This window comes from Saccopteryx bilineata, chromosome 10 (assembly GCF_036850765.1).
Source record: "Saccopteryx bilineata isolate mSacBil1 chromosome 10, mSacBil1_pri_phased_curated, whole genome shotgun sequence".
Lineage (NCBI taxonomy): Eukaryota > Metazoa > Chordata > Mammalia > Chiroptera > Emballonuridae > Saccopteryx > Saccopteryx bilineata.
Window position 1 is genome coordinate 18152738 of NC_089499.1, and position 19577 is coordinate 18172314.

Consider the following 19577-nt stretch of genomic DNA (forward strand, 5'->3'; position numbering starts at 1 on the left):
TTTTAAAAAAGAAATCCATTGAAAGGTTTTTTAAAAGAGAGATCATTGAAAGAAATTTAACTGTGACCCATATTTCTGTGTGTGTGTTGTGTGTGTGAATGGCTGTTAAGCCTTAAAAGAAAATTCACAAACCCAGATCATACACTTTGGAAAGAAGCAGGACTGGGGTATACTAAAAAAAAAAAAAAAAAATTTTTTTTTTTTTTTAAAGATAATCCCAACAGAGATATATTTATGTATTACCTGCATCATTATATTAATAGTAGGATTAGAGTTAACTGGTCCAAGTTACTTGCTGGGAATACAAGGGAGCCCTGAAAACAAGCTCCGTTTTTCCCACTGTCCCAGCAGAGGACGGTGGAGGAAGCGAGAAAAGGTCAAATAAATACAGTCACAAGCGCGTACGTATTCAGAAAAATTACAGCCCAAAATGACAAGGGCTGTGAAGTCAAACAAAAAAAAAATGTCAGTTTAAGAAAACCTGAAATGTTAAAAGAACACAAATTTAAAACGAAACTGTTACCTCTTCCCCCCTTTTAACCCCTGTCAAGTGTTTGCAAATCTTCTATAGTTCTGATGAAGCACTCGTTCATTTGGTTCCTCTTTTTTTGTTCACTGTGGGCAAATCTGTCTGCCTTTAGCATCAAGAGGGGGTGAGAAGCCTCCTCCCTCAGTGACATTTCCAAGTGCCTGTCTGCAGGTCCAGGAACTGGCAGGCAGGCCCTGGCAGGCAGGACAGGGACCTACCTCCTAGTCAAGTTTTTAAGACTTTTGTTTCTTAATCTGCTGAAATCACAGAAAGTTACACCCTGGACTTTCTGGGATCCCCCATGAAATATACTCCATCCACCATCATGTTACAAGCCAACAAACTGGACCAAACAGAGCCTGAAATCCAATCTCTTTTAAGACTAAAGCAAGGCCAAACATCACCTTTTCATCTGCATAATTTGATCTTACACATGGCTTTCCAGTTTTATTCCCATTTATTTTGTTTGATGCTTTTATTTTTAAGAGGAAAATGGATTCTGCATCCTAGAAGGCACATTGAAGAAAAAAAATTGAAAGTAAGTTTTATGGGCTTGGAAAAAGTAGATACTGATGAACTGGGCAGATTGTCATAAAATTCAAACAAATTCTGTGCTCAGTTGTGCAGCAGACCCTAGACAATCAACAGAGAAAGAAAACGATATGAATAATGATGAAAACACCAAATGTGTACACCATCCCCTTTTATGAGAGGGAAATGCTCGTTTTCAAAGTTATGCTGTATCAGAGGCATAACTTTCCGTCTGAGATGCCCAAATATATTTAGTGCCTTTCTGTGCGTGCATTTGCGTAGTATTAACATTTCTGTATAATTAACAACACACAAATTTAGTGAGCAAATAACCAACAGTAAAGGAAAGACGGTACAGACGAAGAAGACAGGTTTAATAAGTTCAACTCTTAGACAACGAGGCATATCTACTGCACAATAAAGTTAAAGATGAAAAAGGTTACAAAATGCATAGCTGCTGTGTGACAAGTCCTACAGATGACCAGAATTAACCATTATTTCCTGCTTGAAGAGGATTTTGCTATCTCCCCCCCCACCCCCTTCATACTGTTTCCCACTTATCACCATGAATAAAACCCTAACACAAAACCCTTTTCTCCCCTAACTAACCTTCAGTTTAAAAGTATAGAGACTGAAACCCTCAAGATTCCCTTTATGGTTTTTGTATTGTTTTGCCTCCATGTGGCATTTAAAAAATCCAATTAAACTGGTGAGATATCATTTCCTCTTTAGAATATCCCTCTAAATCCCTGAAAGCTCTGATATAGCCCACAACTAAAACCAAAGGAGATAAAAAAACCAAGAGGAATTTCTCTGGAAGATTATCAGAAATAGTGGGGCCTAGCAGGTGCTTCCACTGACCTCTGCAGGAGTCAAGAGTGTCCCCCAAACTTTTTATATGTCTTCACTTATATTTATGCACAGGGCACATGGCACTCTCTGATCAGCAAATACAGTACTCCATTTGATTTTCAAACAAACAAACAAAAAGTCAACCCTAGGCTGACTAATGAGCATGTTACCAACTCATATGGACTGATTGGGAAATCGAGGCTCAGAGCCACACAAGTTGGTGCTGGATCAAAACAGGGACCCCAGCATGAGTGAGCCGGTGACCACCGCCACTCACAGCACTGCACACATTCCAGGCATTAAAAGACATGTTCCCAGTCGCCTAAAACAGGAAACACGGTGCCCCTCAACTTGTAAACCTGTTCAACTTGGGTACAGCATTCAGACGATGGAAGACTACTCAGCAGCAGCCCCAATGGGGATGACTCTTGAATGTATTCAGCCACTGAAAAAAAACCCCACGGGAAAGACTAACAACGGCAGGTTACACTGTAGGGCATTCTAGAAAGGGCAAACTTGTAACAATAGAGGTGAGTGCCTGAGGCTGGGTTGTGAGGGTTGGTTTCGGATTCTGAGAGTGATTGGTACCCTTCTGAATTTTGAGTGTGATAATGACATTGTACATACTCTTCCTAAAAAAGTGCAGAATTGTACTTTTTTTTAAAAAAAAAGGAATTTTTACACTATGTAAACTACCATCTCAATAAACAAAAACAAATTAGAAAACCCCCAACCTGTAGAAGGTAAGGCCTCCCTCTGAACTGCAGGACCAAGCTAGATGGGGGGTGGGGGGGGCACTGCTGGCCATCTTAAAGGCCGAGAGAGGGAGGGACGAGAGAGGGAGGGACGCAGGTCCTCCCCACAGCCAATCCGAGCCTCCCCAGCGCACTCCCCCAAGGCTATAACCCTACTGGGCTAGTCCTCACAGGCAGCATCCGCGGATGCCCTTTGTGGACCAGCAGCAGCCCTGCTCCAGGCCCAGAACCAAATGAAGCATTAGGAAAGACAGGCATTAGGAAAGACAGAGAAAAATCACCCAAATCGGTGGGAAGGAAAGATTTAAGGCTATTTTGCCGGCTGCCGTATTCCCAGGGCTGCCTCCTTTACCAAATCGGTTTCCATAAAAACGCAGGCCTGTTTTCATAGTAATTACAATTTCCTGCATTCATTTCATCTTTACTTAGACTGTGTAATTACATGAGCGCGTACAACGGACAAAAACAGCAGTGTCCCTTGGTCAGCGAGGGGCTGCCTGCCTGAGGTCAGCAGCAGGCTGGGCCAAGCAGGCCCTGCCCACTGAGAGGAGCAGCACTGTCAACTTGGGTCCTGTCCTGGGTCCCCATTTGTCTAAGGTCTATGAAAAGTTCCAGTGGAATCAGGCCCGGGGGTGCGGCCAGGAGGAGCAATGGCACCCAAGAGGGGTGCCATCTTCCCAGCCACGCTGTTCCCCGAGTTCATCCGTTCATCCTCTCAGACTCAAACCTGCCCTTCCCCTCCCCGCCCCCCCCCTTGTGAATGGAGGAAGGGGGACTGAGACGTGAGCAAAGCACAACTCTGCTTGTCAAAGCACAACTCTGCTTGTCAGCTGGGCCCCGGTTGAAAACAGGGGATGCGATGCTAAAGGGAGAAAGGGGGTTTTGCTCTATATATCGCTGCATCCTGGGCCACACCATCAACGGACTTCTTTCTACCCCCAGCAGCACTGGGTCATTTCCATGGAGGAACCAGTTTGTCTGTCATCTGGGTCTTCCCACCCCCACCCCGAGGGGCCAGACCCACAGGAACCTTCCTAAGTGTCACTAATTCCTTCGTCTTTCCTTTTGATCCCCCAGCCCTAGGATGGCAGCTGCTTCCCCCAGTTGCTACTTCCCAGATACCCTCGTGTTCTCGTCTTGCCTATCAGCTTCCCAGTTAACAACTCCGTAACAGTCAACAACTCTTTACATTAGATTACCTGGAAAAAAGAAAGAACTGGGACTCTGGCTCCTGATGGATACAACAGTTGTTTCCTCTACACTGTCAGTAACCCATCCCCCAGGAGCGAGGCGAGAGGAAGGGGACCCCCAAGACCCTCCTGAAGGATGCTGAAACGATTAGAAAGAAGAATAAGGTCAAAGATTTCGATTACATACCCTCCACTCCAGGTTCCTAGAAATCACTCTCTCCCCTTTTCCCTAAATCCCACAATTCTCCCAAGAAACCTCTCCTTTCAACCCAAACTCATCTCCCCCCGCAGAACTGGTGAGATGCTGTGAGCTTTAACATTGATTTCATTTAGTAATTTAAATAGGCTGCACACACAGCAGACTCCCCTTCTCCACCTTCTCCCTTTCGGTTTTGTCTTCACGGGCAGACACACAGACCACAAGCTGGGGGGGGGGGGGACTGGTCACAGACTGCCATCACACATCTTTTAGCACGGAGCGCAGTTCTTCACAGAAAAGACATTAAAATATTTTGGTGACAAATCTTAACGCATTGAGTCCTACCAGCAATGAGGAACTGCCCAAATTATTTTGAGGCATCAAATATCACTTGGCCATCCACCAGGAAATACTTAACAAAGATAAGTAGCAGATTTAATTTCATGAAAAAGAAATTTTACCCTCTGGCAGCAACCTGCAGGGAAAGGGGAAGCCAAAGCTTTTTTCAGGATATTTGTGCAGTTAGGTGGCACCTATATTATTAAGACATTAATTTTTCTAGCTCCTTCAAAGGACCTTCATGTAAATGACAGCTCTCTCCACAGACAGGTCTCTTTATTATAAAAGATAACCATTTCTAGGGCTGCCATCTAAAAGGTCCAGCTCAGTTAAATGACTTGTCTAAAGTCACACAGTTACTTCAGGGCAACACTAGGCCTTAAACCAGGGGTCCCCAAACTTTTTACACAGGGGGCCAGTTCACTGTCCCTCAGACCATTGGAGGGCCGGACTATAAAAAAACTATGAACAAATCCCTATGCACACTGCACATACTTTATTTTAAAGTAAAAAAACAAAACGGGAACAAATACAATATTTAAAATAAAGAACAAGTAAATTGAAATCAACAAACTGACCAGTATTTCAATGAGAACTATGCTCCTCTCACTGACCACCAATAAAAGAGGTGCTCCTTCCAGAAGTGTGGCGGGGGCCGAATAAATGGCCTCAGGGGGCTGCATGTGGCCCGCGGGCCGTAGTTTGGGGACCCCTGCCTTAAACCAAGATCTTCTGTTCTCTAAAAAAGCTCATGCTCTTGGCCTGACCTGTGCTGGCGCAGTGGGTCAAGCGGCGACCTGGAACGCTGAGGTCACCTGCTCAAAAACCCTGGGCTTGCCTGCCTGGTCAAGGTACATTTGGGAGTTGATGCTTCCTGTTTTTCCTCCTACCCTTCTCTCTCTCTCTCTCTCTCTTCTCTAAATGAATAAATAAAATTTATAAATTTTTTTTAAAAAAGCTCATGCTCTTTCTTGTCTTTATACTGAGAAGCTACATCTTCCAATTTACTGTTCCCTCTCTCATCTCCCCAATTCCCTCCTTCATCTATGTAACATTCATAAAAGGTCCAAATATCAAAAACTATTATTTTCAGCCCTGCCCAGGTAGCTCAGTTGGTTAGAGCATTGTGTTCCCAACATGCTGAGTTTGCAGGTTTGAGCCTCCCTCAGGGCACATACAAGATATAAACCAGGGGTCCCCAAAATACGGCACGCGGGCCATATGCAGCCCCCTGAGGCCATTTATCCGGCCCCCACCGCACTTCCGGAAGGGGCACCTCTTTCATTGGTGGTCAGTGAGAGGAGCGTAGTTCCCACTGAAATACTGGTCAGTTTGTTGATTTAAATTTACTTGTTCTTTATTTTAAATATTATTTGTTCCCATTTTGTTTTATTACTTTAAAATAAGATATGTGCCGTGTGCATAGGGATTTGTTCATAGTTTTGTTTTTTTTTATAGTCCGGCCCTCCAATGGTCTGAGGGACAGTGAACTGGCCCCCTGTGTAAAAAGTTTGGGGACCCTGATATAAACCATGAGTGTGAATAACTGGAATGACAAATGTTTCTCTCGGTCTCTTCCCCTTTCTTTCTCTAAAAATTAATTTAAAAAAAAACACAGCCTGACCTGTGGTGGCACAGTGGATTGAGTGTTGACCTGGAACACTGAGGTTGACGGTCAAAACCCTGGACTTGCCCAGTCAAAATCTAAAAATAAAATACTGATTTTGCCTGACCTGTGGTGGCGCAGTGGATAAAGCGTCGACCTGGAATGCTGAGGTCGCCGGTTCGAAACCCTGGGCTTGCCTAGTCAAGGCACATATGGGAGTTGATGCTTCCAGCTCCTCCCCCCTTCTGTCTGTCTCTCTTTCTCTCTCTCTCTCCCTCTCTCCTCTCTAAAAAAAAAAAAAATGAATAAAAAAATAAAAAATAAAAAAAAAGAGTTTAAAAAAAAAAAAACACAAACAGAATTCTCAAAGAAATTCATTCTTGGCTTGAAAACTAAGAGGTCTCCTTTCCTTTTGCTCCTGACAAAGGAATAAAATGGCAGTCGCATGAGTGTCTTTTGAAGGTTAAACCCAATCTGCATCCATCACCACTGAAAATTGACAATCCGGCAAAGTCTTCCTGGAACTAGTCCTTAAATCTACTAGCGTCAACAGAGGCCAGGTCTACTGAGAGCCCCTACCCACTAATGCCAAAGTATTTACTTGCTTTCCAGTGTTGAGGCCAGGAGACAGGGGAACCGGGCTACGGGGCCAGAGGTGGCCTCCGCGGACTGAGGTCCGGAATAAAACACGCACACCCTGTGTGAAAAAACTGCTTGGCAGGAGAAGCATCCTCCTCACTCAGATCTCTTTTGAGACTCAGTTATAACTTCAAGAGAATAATTAAGACTCAAGTCCTCTTTCTCGCTAAATTCTTGTTCTGTTAGTAATACTTCACACATTCATTTTGGAATGAGACCCACGGCGATGTCGCACTCATTTTAGCCAAGACCACGGGGCCCATGTAGGTATGTATAGCTAACTTTCTACTTAACAACTTAGAAAAGATCAAAAGTCAGAAAATAAAACATAAGAAGCTAAGTAAGTAGTCAAGCAACTAATTATTATCAGGTGTGTAGGAACTAGTTTCAAAAACATGAACTAGCCAAATGTTTGTGAATCCAAAGCAATGAAGAGAGATGTGGACAAGATGAGCGGCTGATCAACACACCTCGTTTAACCACCTGTGGATTGTCAAGTAGCGGGGGACTTTTCTACAGTGACTTAAGCCTGTCCTGTAGTAATTTAAGTTTCATCTTCAGATGCCTATCCCAAAACACACACACCAACAATGCCATGAAATGAACGCTAATATAATATTTCAGTCTCTGAAATCAGACTGTTGTTCCCTTAAGCAAGTTGATCGGTTTTCCTTGAAATGCCACAGTTGGGGGGGGGGGGGGAGATTAGGTATCATGGCTTCAAAGATTAATTGTTCTCAAATACATCATATAAAATGCAAACTGGTCTTCCATCTGGAAGGGGGGGGAAAAAAGCTGAAGGGATTGCTATAGCCTCTGAATATCCATCTTCTCTCCTGGGCTTAGGGAGCCCTGAGAACCCTAAAATGGTCTAGACCAGAGGTAGTCAACCTGGTCCCTACCACCCACTAGTGGGCGTTCCAGCTTTCATGGTGAGCGGTAGCGGAGCAACCAAAGCAGACTTAACTACAGTAAGTTGTTTTATAAAGATTTATTCTGCCAAACTTAGTGAAAATCCGACATAAAGTACTTGGTAAGTAATTACATGCTTTAACTTGCAGTAACTTCTGCTTTATAAATTTTATAAAGTAAAGTTACTTGCCTACTTTATAAATCACCATTACTGTGGAACCAGTGGACGGTTAGAAAATTTTACTACTATCAGAGATACAGAAGTGGGCGGTAGGTATAAAAAGGTTGACTAGCCTGACCTGTGGTGGCTCAGTGGATCAAGCGTTAACCTGGAATGCTGAGGTCACCAGTTCAGAACCCTGGGCTTGCCCTGTGTCAAGGCACGTATGGGGGTTGATGCTTCCTGCTCCTCCTCCCCTTCTCTCTCTCTATCTCTCTCTTCTCTAAAATGAATAAATAAAAATAATTAAAAATTTTAGGAAAAAAAAAGGTTGACTACCCCTGGTTTAGACCAAGAGTTAAAGTTGATTCCCAGATTTTCTAAACTGAAACAAGGCTTATGCATTTTTCTCCAGTGTACCTTGCATCACCTGAAAGGACCACAGAGCTTTCCATTGAGGAGATGGTGAACTGATAAAAGCACAGCTCAGCCACAATCTCTACCACTGAAAACGTGTTTTCTTCCACAACACCCTTTTTTCAGGGAAAGAAGCCTGACCTGTGGTGGCGCAATGGATAAAGCGTCGACCTGGAAATGCTGAGGTCGCCGGTTCGAAACCCTGGGCTTGCCTGGTCAAGGCATATATGGGAGTTGATGCTTCCAGCTCCTCCCCCCACAGTCTCTCTCTCCTCTCTTTCTCTGTCTCTCCCTCTCCCTCTCTCTCTCCTCTCTAAAATGAATAAATAAAATAAAAAATAAAAGAGGGGAGGAGTCTGCTTCAATACTCTAATTCGTAGCTTATTAATAAAAGCTGTTATGAATGTTTGCCATTGCCTTCTATGGTGGGACACTGTGCTGTGACATTTTGTCATCTCTAATATCCTTACAACACTGAAAAGTGTAACTGTCATTTTTTTTTTACAGAGAGAGTGTCAGAGAGAGGGATAGATAGGGACAGACACGAACGGAGAGAGATGAGAAGCATCAATCATCAGTTTTTCGTTGTGACACCATAGTTGTTCATTGATTGTTTTCTCCTATATGCCTTGACCGTGGGCCTTCAGCAGACCAAGTAACCCCCTGCTCGAGCCAGCGACCTTGGTTCCAAGCTGGTGACCACGGGGTCTTGAACCTGGGTCCTCTGCATCCCAGTCAGATGCTCTAAACACTGCGCCACCGCCTGGTCAGGTGTAACTGCCATTTGTTAAAAGTGATTTGAAAGAAAGAGAAAGGAAGGTAAAAAGAGAAACATCGATTTGTTGTTCCATGTATTGATGCATTCACTGGTTGACTCTTGCAAGTACCCTGACAAGAGATCAAACCTTGGTGTATCAGAACGATGCTCTATCTGAGAGCTACCCAGCCAGGGCTATAACTGAGAAAACTGAGGCAGAGCAAGGACTCATCCTAGAATCTCATTGTCTGAGTGCTCCAGTAAAGTTAAATAGACACCTTTAGTAAGAAACATCACAAAAGAACTTTTTTCCAACTACTAAAACTCTCTTTACCATATCCTTTTCTGCCCAACACACAATCAACACATTCTTGTGTGTGCATCTTCAGTACAAAGCTAAAGATGATCCCAGAGAGAAATATCTCCCTGACACTAATCTCAGAGACACAGACCAAACTTTACAGACATGGTCTGAAAACATAATTATGACTGCGGATGCCACCTATTCACAATTCTCATTCTTAAAACACCTACGCTGATGTGGTCATACCTGATCTGTGTTTAGCAGCAAAATCTAAGCACAGATTTACTTTATAATTACCCCAATTAGTCAAAATAAAAAAAAACACACTGGCATCTCAAGAAAAACACATTTTTTTACTGCAAATGGTTAAGGCTAGAAGGAAATGGCTAGCCAAGCTCCCCAGAAGTAACAACTGAAGGACACAGCTGTTGACACGTTTAGGAAAGACACAGGGGTTCCTCTTTCATTCCCAAGGGTTCCTCACTAGCTCAGGCTCCAAAGCCCACTCAGGGGTCTCAAAAGTGACAAGGTGGCCAAGCCATGAGGGGATGCCCTCTGTCTACATAACTAACTTTGACCCACTTAATTCTCTTTTGTATACACTGCTCTGCTTTGTTCGAATTTACATTGACAGAAGGCGCTCTTCTGCAGGAGTCTGCGCAGTTCACCAAGTCTCCCCCCCTTCCCAAAACTGACAGCTTCAATTTGCTGAAAGTGAGAACTTTATCACGAAAGGTATTACCCCGCTTTTCTCAGGGTGTTGTGCCTACTGATTATTAAACTGGGATCACTGGATTTACTAAAAAAATTCACTTGCTGGGAACTGATGCTCAGAGGTAAGGAACGGCCTGGGGTTAGTAGAAAATCTACATTAAGGAGGACAAGACAAAGCAAAACACTGGTCTGAGGTCTTTGGATGAAATACGGATCTCCCGGAAGTCTCAGTTGGGTTTGAACAAAGATGAGATCCAGGAGGAGTTGGGAGTCTCGCCCCATTTCATTCCACCCGCCCCCTCAAAACCTACCTAAAGCAAACTAAAACCTGAGGGAAGCTGGTGATGGCATCTGAGGGAAAGAATCACCCAGGAATAAGGTTTAAGTCAAATAGTTTCAGATGTAAATTGCTCAGCCCCCACCCCTCCCAGTTCTTCTGTGAATAAGCCAGTCTTGTCAATCAAAAGTCAATCTGGTTTCAGTCAACTCAGTTTGTTGGTATAGACAAAACCTCAAAGGGAGAAGAATAATTCAGTACTGCACAGGCATGAGGTCGCATCAGCTGATGAGGGAAGATGGATCAAGCGTCCCCTTGCAAGTCACAATGCTTGAAAGGTCAAGAGAAGGGGGAACAGAATGGACTGCAATGGGTTGTGTATTGCTCCCTTTTAGGGACCTCGAATTCTTCATCAATCTTTCTCTTGCTCTCTGCCAAAATAACAGAGGGCAAAAACAGCTTCCGAAAGCCAAGCCTTTAATTGTCAGTGTTATGGCAGAGTGGGAAGGGGATACTTCTTAGAAACGACCTGCGCGGTAGAATGCATCTCAACCTTTTGCTTAAAAGTGTCATGGAGAGCCTGACCAGGTGGTGGTGCAGTGGATAGAGAGTTGGACTGAGATGTGGAGGACCCAGGTTCAAGACCCCGAGGTCGCTGGCTTGAGCACAGGCTTACCAGCTTGAGCCCAAGGTTGCTGGCTTGAGCAAGGAGTCTGCTGTAGCCCCCAGTCAAGGCACATATGAGAAATCAATCAATAAACAACTAAGGAGCTGCAACAAAGAATTGATGTTTCTTGTCTTTCTCCCTTCCTGTCTGTCTGTCCCTATCTATCTGTCCCTCTGTCTGTCCCACAAAAAAAATGTGTCATGGAGAATGACACCAAAATAGTCCTTTATTCACGAAGGATAAACCTTGCCCTGTGTGAGGAATTAGATGGAGAAATGGCCAGATTAAGCAAATCGTGTAACTTTTAAGTTAGACCAAAGGAAATAAAATTTGGCGGATAAAGTTTAGAGCTATAGAATTATCAAGTAAGTTAAAATTTCTCTTGAATCAGGAGAACTTATGAACCCTTTTTCCTTCTGACTACTATTTCAACAAAAGCACTTTAACCATTTCATCTCATTTACAACTTCCCCAAAAGCTAACTCCTCCTTCCTATACATGCAAAGTTTTTTAAATGGAAAAAAAAAAAAACCAACAGCTATGCTCAAAAACCTATGAAGAGACAGTGCTTTTAAAAAACTGTACGTTTTAGCCTGACCTGTGGTGGCGCAGTGGATAAAGCGTCGACCTGGAAATGCTGAGGTCGCCGGTTCGAAACCCTGGGCTTGCCTGGTCAAGGCACATATGGGAGTTGATGCTTCCAGCTCCTCCCCCCTTCTCTCTCTCTGTCTCTCTTCTCTGTCTCTCCCTCTCCTCTCTAAAATGAATAAATTATAAAAAAAAATGTTAAAAACTGTACATTTTAATGTTGGTTTCTGAGTCCTGATTTTTAAGTAGCTAAAACGGAAGGGAGAAAGCTGTGGTGGAAAAAAATTTTACTCAATCTTGAAAGACATTCAAGATTTCTGTTTTTAAAATGTATTTATTGGTTTTAGAGAGAAGGAGGGAGAGAAACATCGATCTATTGTTCCACTTGGTTATGTATTCACTGGTTGGTCTTGTATGTGCTCGACCAGAGATGGAATCTGCAACCTGCAACCTTGGTGTACGGGAACGATACTCTAACCAAACCCAGCGACCCGGCCAGGGCCAAAACTTCTTTATTCCACGTACAACTGCTTAACCTGAACACATCTGAGCCACAAAGAACAAACTGTAATGTCAAATGAAGAACAGAAGTCTGAGCCCTGGTCAGATGCTCAATTGGTCCTGGTACATCAAGGTCACGGGTTCAATTCCTGGTCAGGGCACACACAAGAATCAACCAATGATTGCACAGATAAGTAGAAAAACAAATCGATTGCCTCTCCCCCCTCACCTTCCTCTCTCTAAATATCAGTAATTAAAACAAAACAAAACAAAACACAACACTGAGGTCTGGCATAAAGTACCTGGTTCTCTTCCTGAAGTACTACCTTCATTGTTTCCAGAGTGTGTGTGTGAGTGTGTGGGGGTGGGGGGCTGTGTACATATTCCCTAGCATTGGGAACAGAAACCCTATCAACCCCAAGCAAGTCTATGCAACCTCAAAACCAGTGCTGGTGACTCTTTAGTAATTTACTTATTTTAGGGAGGAGAGAGGAACATCAATTTGTTGTTCTACTTACTTATGCATTCATTGGTTGCTCCCTGTAAAACAGGCCCCAACCGGTGATCAAACCCACAACCCTGTCATGTCCAGCTGGTGCTCCAACCAACAGAACTACTTGGCACGGATATATATAGTTTGTTCTTTCTAAAAAGGAAAAGTCACAAACAGTTCTCCAAGGCAATGCTGATGCCATTGGTGGTCTCAAATATTACTGGCACACACTTTATGGCTTGTTATTATGCCTGCAAGGTGACCTCACTAGCCAAGACCACTTCCCCAGGATCCATGATGATAAAAATCCATCCCTGTGCGCTTTAATGAAAGGGCACACTCCTCAGCTCAGATATGACTTTTTAAAAGCCCATAAACAGATTACCTTCGAGGTAAGAAATTAAGAAAGCAGTAGTAACATTTGTCTCCCCTACGTTTTCCATCAAGCATTTTCTTCAATTCAACAGACGTCAACCTACAAACCTGCTGAACAGGATGTTCAAAGCAGCAGTCTCCCAATTATTTCCAAGTTACAAAAAGTTTTTGGTTTTCTGGCGAACAGGTGACATGTATGCATCAGACCAAACATATCCATCTAAGCCCTACAACAGTGGGTCGAAAATGGGGTGCAGAAACTCTAAAATGCGCTTACATTTTTTTCTCTTGTTCTTGCAGTCTTTCAGTATGCATTACACAGCATATGCACCTAATTTTAAAAAACACATACACTAGGGTATATATGCCTGAAGAAAAAAAGCTTAGATACTGTGAATGCACAATAAAATATGTATCTTGTGCCAACACTGGTACAATCTGCATTCACAGTGACTTATCCCAAATGAGATACAATTCAAGAATTTATCCCACAATCAATTACTTTGGGCAGCAAACCCACCTTCCCAGTGATTTGAAGTAGGTTTCTGGAGTACTTTTCACAGGAAAAGAGGCCCCAAGCCTAGGATGGTTTAATATCCAGGGTTTTTACCTGGTTGGAATTCCAACACTTATCTTTCCAAGAGACTTTTTTTAAGCCCAAGGAGGGGGCTGTATTAATTATATCAACACCTGCATCCCATTTTCCACCCAAGGGACTCAGGAAAATCCACCCACCCTCGGCCTGCCTCACTGGAAACAATATTGCCATCCTGGCTGAGATGGGCTACAATGTTATGTTATCTTCCGGTTAAGTAGGCAAGTGTATACCCAAACCCCACCCCCACCCCACACCCCCACACACCCCCTAGTGACAGGGCCCTTCCTGGGAGCCAGAACACGCTCAGATGGCTTCCCACCATTTACAGAGGCCTGGGGTCCAGTGCTTTAACACACAACACACACTCTGGTTTCTGCTCCAGTGTAGCCCCTAAGACAACAAAAGGCTCACATCCTGTGTGCCAATAACACAACATTAAAGGGAACTCCGGAGTGGCAGGAGCAGATCCGCTCAAGTCCCACTTAACCCCCTACCACTCCCTCCCCCCCACCCCACCCTATCCCACTCCCGCCTAAGCCTGCGACCCTCACAGACCCTTTCTCCGGTGCCTGCCAGGGGAGAAGCGGTCACAGCTCCTGCAATGTCACCAGAGCCAAGGCAGGCAGGCTCTGGGCTGAGGACTGCGGGCTGGCTGGGCGGTGGCGCAGGCCCACAGCCGGCCTGTCTCACCCGCCTCTCCCGAGGCGCATGGCCGGCGGTTCCGGGACACGAGCCCCTGACTCCCGGCCTGGACATCCAGTGGGCCTTGGTACTTGCAGGCCTTGCGGGTGACCATCAAGATATACAACTAGCGAAAACTGCAACTATTCTTTTTTTATGAGCCAAATAGGAGTAGGAGCAAGCAGTTCTTATCATTTCACTGGAAAATCCAACACTCTCCCCGGTTAGGTATTAAACGTTATTTTAAATCAAGTGCTCAAAACAACCTCGCCAATCCCAAGGAGCCATTCCCATGCTGGGGAGGGGGGGGGGGAGGGATGTTTGAGGAAAGCCTCCTTGCACTGGAATTGGCACCCTTCCTAAACTTAAAGAAGAAAAGCCTGGCGTCAGACCTCCTTCCCAAGGTCAGGGTGGCATCAGTCACCATAAGGCAAGAGCGAACTGAATTATTTAGTGGAGCCTGTTGTCACAGAAGGCAACTAAGCAAAGTAGCACATTTTAAAAACTGAGATGGACTTTACATACGGCCAAATACCTGGGTTTAGGTATCCAGCCCTGCCACAAACAGAGGACAGTCATCCTCCAAAAGTGCCCTCATGTTCTTTTATTATGTTTAAGTGTGTTGGGGGGGGGGGGGGCAGCGGTAAGTATCAACTAATAGTAACAGTTGCTTTCTGTCTGCGCCTTGCCCCTGGCAAGCCCAGGGGTTTCTTTCCAACCTGCGACCTCAGGGTCCCCAGGCGACGCTCCATCCACTGCACCCATCACGGGTCAGGCACCCTCCTGCTCTTTTCCAAGTCAAAACCATGGCTTTTTCATGCAACGTTCTTTTGAAATAATCACTTCCTTGGAAGGAAAGGAAGAACTTAGGCCGTGGGTGGAACCCCTATAGGAACATGGTGTCACTTGACTGGTCCCTTCACAGCTCTGGGTGTGTCATCTTTAAAACTCAAATTTTCTAGCATTCTAAATCCAGGGAAATGGTCTAAAAATTAACTCCCAAGTATTCTTTTAAGTGAAAAATTGAAAAGTAGGTAGATTTTGCTCAAAACAGAAAATGTTGTTTTTAAAGGATCTTTAGTTTAACAATGTAATCTCTTAATACTTTTGCCAAACACCTTGAACCTAGTGTAGCACGTGTTCAAAAGTGAATTTTCCAGGCACCCAGGTGCCTCCCAGGGTGAGGGAAGCTTCACTTTGCATTTTACACTCTCCCATTTTGTTTGAATGGTTTTATAATTTAAAAAGTGTGTATAAATCTTTTACAAGTCCAGCAACACTGAGCATCCACCGTTTTAACCCAAATAAAACATATGTGAATCTTTAACTGGGAATATAAATAAAACCTGCCATTTAAAATTATCTGCTGAGTTAGCTCAGTTGGTGAGAGCATCATCCAGATATTCCAAGGGTGTGGGTTTGATCCCTAGTCTGGGCATATAGAAGAACCCACCAATAAATGCATAAAGGGTGCAACAACAAATCTACGCTTCTCTCTCCCTCTCAACTCTTCTCTCACTTTCCCTTCCTCTCTTAAATCAATAAAATTAAAAATTAAATTAAGTCAGCTGCTGGGAAGGAAGGTTTAATCAACACCCCTCCCAGGAGGGTAACTGGGTGGATTCAGGTCGCTCTTTCCCCCAAAAGCCCCCCCCCCATTTCTCCCTAATCTCTACCTTTCCGTTCCTGAGATTCAGATTGGTATTTAGCTCAACCTGGAAACATTCACCCATGAATGTGAAAAACTTTAAAAATGAGTCCATTCAAAGCTTAAAAACGAAGGAAAAGAGGAACTGGCTCCTGGCCCTGGCTGGGTAGGTCAGTTGGTAGAGCGTCATCCTGGTTACAGGATCCATCTCCGATCAGGGCACAAGCAAGACACAACCGGTGGATGTATCAATAAGTGGAACAACAAATCAATGTTTCTTCTTCTTCTCTCACCTTCCTCCCTCACTCTAAAAATGAATTAACTAAATTAGCCTGGCCTGTGGTGGTACCGTGAATAGACTGCCAACCTGGAAGCATGAGGTCCCTGGTTGGAAACCCTGGGTTTGCCAGGGCAAGGCACATACAAAAAGCAGCCAATAAATACCTAGAGTGAAGTAACTACTTCGTCCCCCACACCCACCCCTGTAAAATCAATAAATAAAATCTTTTTCAAAAATTTAATAACTAAGTTTAAAAAAAAATTACTGCTCCCTAGCTTCATACCTATAAAAAGACTTTTAAAAGTGAGATATCCACATCAAACAATTAGAATTTCAACTTTTTTCCAAAAGAAGAAGCTACCTTAAGGCCATCAGGCAATCTCCTTTCTCCCCAAAAAACTAGTTAACAGTGGAAAACACAGCGCTATGCAAGTACCAGCACACCGAGGCTGCAAATTTCCATGATTTTTTTTTTAATTTTTATTTATTGATTTGAGAGAGAGAGGAAGGAGAAGGAGAAGGGGGAGGGGGAGAGAAGTGGATTTGTTGTTCCGCTTATTTATGCATTCCTTGCTTGATTCTTGTATGTGCCCTGACCAGGGGATCAAACTTGCAACCTTTGCATATTGGGACAACATGCTAAGCAATAGAGCTACTGGACCAGGGCCCACAGTGATTTTTAAGCCTCTGCCGTTTCCTGCTCTACATCCAACCCAAGACTATATATAAACAAGAAGGAAGGAATAGGCCCCCAATCTCACAGGTCTACAGAGAGATATCCTCTGTAAGTTACAGACCCTCCTCTTCAGAGCCTGCTGCTCAAAATTTTCAGCCCTTTTTCCTTCCAGTGGTTCCGGAAAGTGGAAGGTGTCACACCATGTGAAAGATAAGCAATAGGGTTTATTCAATAGCTATAACAGAGAAATCAAGCCCAAAGACTGCAGTGCAGCCCTCACATTTTGTGAGTCCTCGGGTTATACCTGTGTGTAACTTAACTGGGTTCGGTTTTCTTCCAAGACAGGTCGAGCCCCTGTTTGATCAATGTGGGGACACCTCCCAACCAGGGAACGCAGTTTCAGTAGGACTCAAAGTTGGGGCAACCAGGAGCGGCCCAAGGGACTCCCATCTGTGAAAGGGCAAAGGGAATAGCCCCCAATTCTGCTTCTCTAGTCACAGCCTTGGGCCCACGAGGCCAAAGGGCATAAGGAGAGGTTCAGGGGCCAGGACATGTTATTTCCACAGTGCGGGGAAACAACCGCGGGGAAGAAAGGGATTTAGACCAAGGGCACCTTGGTTCTCAAAGATCCAGATGCCGCGATATTCAACACTAGCAACCATTGCCAACGTCGTGTCCCAACGAAAAAATACAGTCCTCATTCAGAGGAGCGCGCACGTGGAAACCAGGTCTACAGAGGGACACGCGATCCTCACCCACCATTCATCCACACAGCCACCTACCTCTCTTCCTGGTTGTGCCCTACTTAAAAGCAACCATCTACAAGTTTTATAACAAAAATGAGAAAAGCGAAGAGTCCAGCTTGTTGGGAGGCCTCTAAGTGTGCATGCACCAGGAGACCACATCTACAGATACACAGCACCCGCTCCTCCATCTCGCGTTCTTACTTAAAACAATAGAATACATGCTTTGTCAAACAAATGAAATGAGAAAATCAAAGTCCAGAAAGAAGGGGGGGGGGTGTCCTCAAACCTCGGGAACGGAGACTGCAGGAGCTCTCAACACAAGGAAACTAGGTCTACATTCACACACACACACACACACACACACACTTAACTTTTCCGAGGTCATGTCTACGGAGAAAACGGTCGCCACGTTTTGCCACACACAAAATTAAATGAGGTAAAGGGAACTCACGTTTTGGACACCTGGAGGGTCCCTCGCGGCAAAGCACACAGGAGGCAGGTCTTACACACAAGCAAACACATACACGCACGCACATACACTAACTCCTACTGCTGCTACTACTACTTGCTGGCGACAACCGCCAGGTAACCAAAGAAAAAATAAGGCATCCATTCGAAAGGAGACGGCCCCCCTGATCCCCCAACCCATCGTTTTGGGACGAGTCCCCTGGCGCTTCGCGAGCGCTCCTGCGGTTCTCGGGTGTGGACACGGACACACACAAACACACATACACGTCCCATCCCTGCCCGGGGGAAGCCCGCTCGGAAGTCGCCACACACTCACCTCGTCGTCGTGGTGCTGGCAGAAGCCGAGGCGCTCCGGGAAGACAGAAAGGATGGAGAAGGGCGGGCCGGCAAAAGGCGCCCCGAGGCCGAGCTGCTGCGCCGCGGCTGCGGCTGCGGCGGCGGCGGGGCCCGGCGGGCCGCGCTCGATGTAGTGATCCTTGGTGAGGCGCACGCGCTGGTGCGCGCGGACGCAGTTGTCGCACAGGTGTTCCTGGCAGTCGAGGCAGCGCGACGAGGCGGCGTTTCCCTCGTCGCAGGAGCTGCAGCCGTGCGGGCGCCGCAGTAGCAGGGCCGACGGAGAGGCAGCAGGTCCCCCAGGCGCGGAGCGGGAAGGCGCGGACGACGGCGGTGGCGGCGGCTGCGGGAGCGCGGGGACCGAGGTAGACGCGCGCGGATGCGCCTGGTGCGCATGGTGCCGGTGGTTACTGTGGCCGCCCGCGCCCGCTGGGACGCCGGCACGCCCGTTCTTGGGAGACGGCTCGTCGGCCGTAGCCACCACGGCGTCGAGCAGGTTGCTGAGCAAGAAGGCGGACGAAGGCAGCGCGTCCATGCCCGCCGCCTCGGCCAGCACTACTTTCTGGTCGCACACAGGGCAGCGCAGTTTGAGTGGCTCTCCCTGCGCGCCGCCGCCGGCTGCCGGCAGTCGGTGCGCCTCGAGGCACGGGCGGCAGAAGGCGTGCAGGCAGGGCAGGACGTGCAGTCGGCGCGCCCCGGCCCCAGGGCCCCCGCCGCCGCCCCCCGACGACGTAGACGTCTGCGAAGACGACGACGACGCAGACGAGTTGGAGGAGAGCGGCGCCGGCGAACCGCACATCTCCTTGCACAGCAGGCAGATCTGAAAGTCGGTCTCAGGGAACGAAGCCATTTGCAACCAGGCCCGGAGGAGGGAGGAGACCAGAGAGGAAGAGGAGGAGAGGAGAGCGCAGACGAGGTGGGTGGGGGAGCCGCCGACTCACTCAGAAAAATGCATCGATTAGGCCTGCAATCCAGGAGCCCGCATCAGAGCGACGCGGCCCGCTTGGCCTCGCCGCGTCCGGCCCGCGCGCTGCCACCCCCGACGCTGCGGGCATTAAATGCCACTATCCAGAGGTGACACAGATTCTTCCCGGAGGACGTGGGGGGTACGTGCCTTACGAAGCGGGAGCGCCGGAACAAGTCCCGACTCGCGAGGGGAGAGCGGGGGCAGGGAGGTCAGAGAACTCCCTGGAGCAGCTGGAGCTTAGCTTTTCGCTTGCGGTGGGAAGTCCTTTAAAGTAAAGTCTGCTGTGCAATCCCAGTCCCGGTGGGAGAAGCAAAATTTGGTTCGATGAGTATTTGGTGCGTTGCTTTTCTTTAAACGAATTTAGTCTCTTGGGAG

The 19577-nt window shown here is 46.1% G+C and overlaps 1 protein-coding gene across 1 annotated transcript in view; it reads right to left on the reverse strand.

The window, feature by feature from the left end:
* Positions 1-19085, reverse strand: part of TRIM71 (tripartite motif containing 71) — a 71958-nt gene extending 52873 nt beyond the window's left edge. The window contains exon 1 of the mRNA XM_066245919.1: positions 18219-19085. Coding sequence (XP_066102016.1) covers positions 18219-19085 — 867 coding nt within the window. The remainder of the gene's footprint in view (positions 1-18218) is intronic.
* Between the last annotated feature and the right edge of the window lie 492 nt (positions 19086-19577).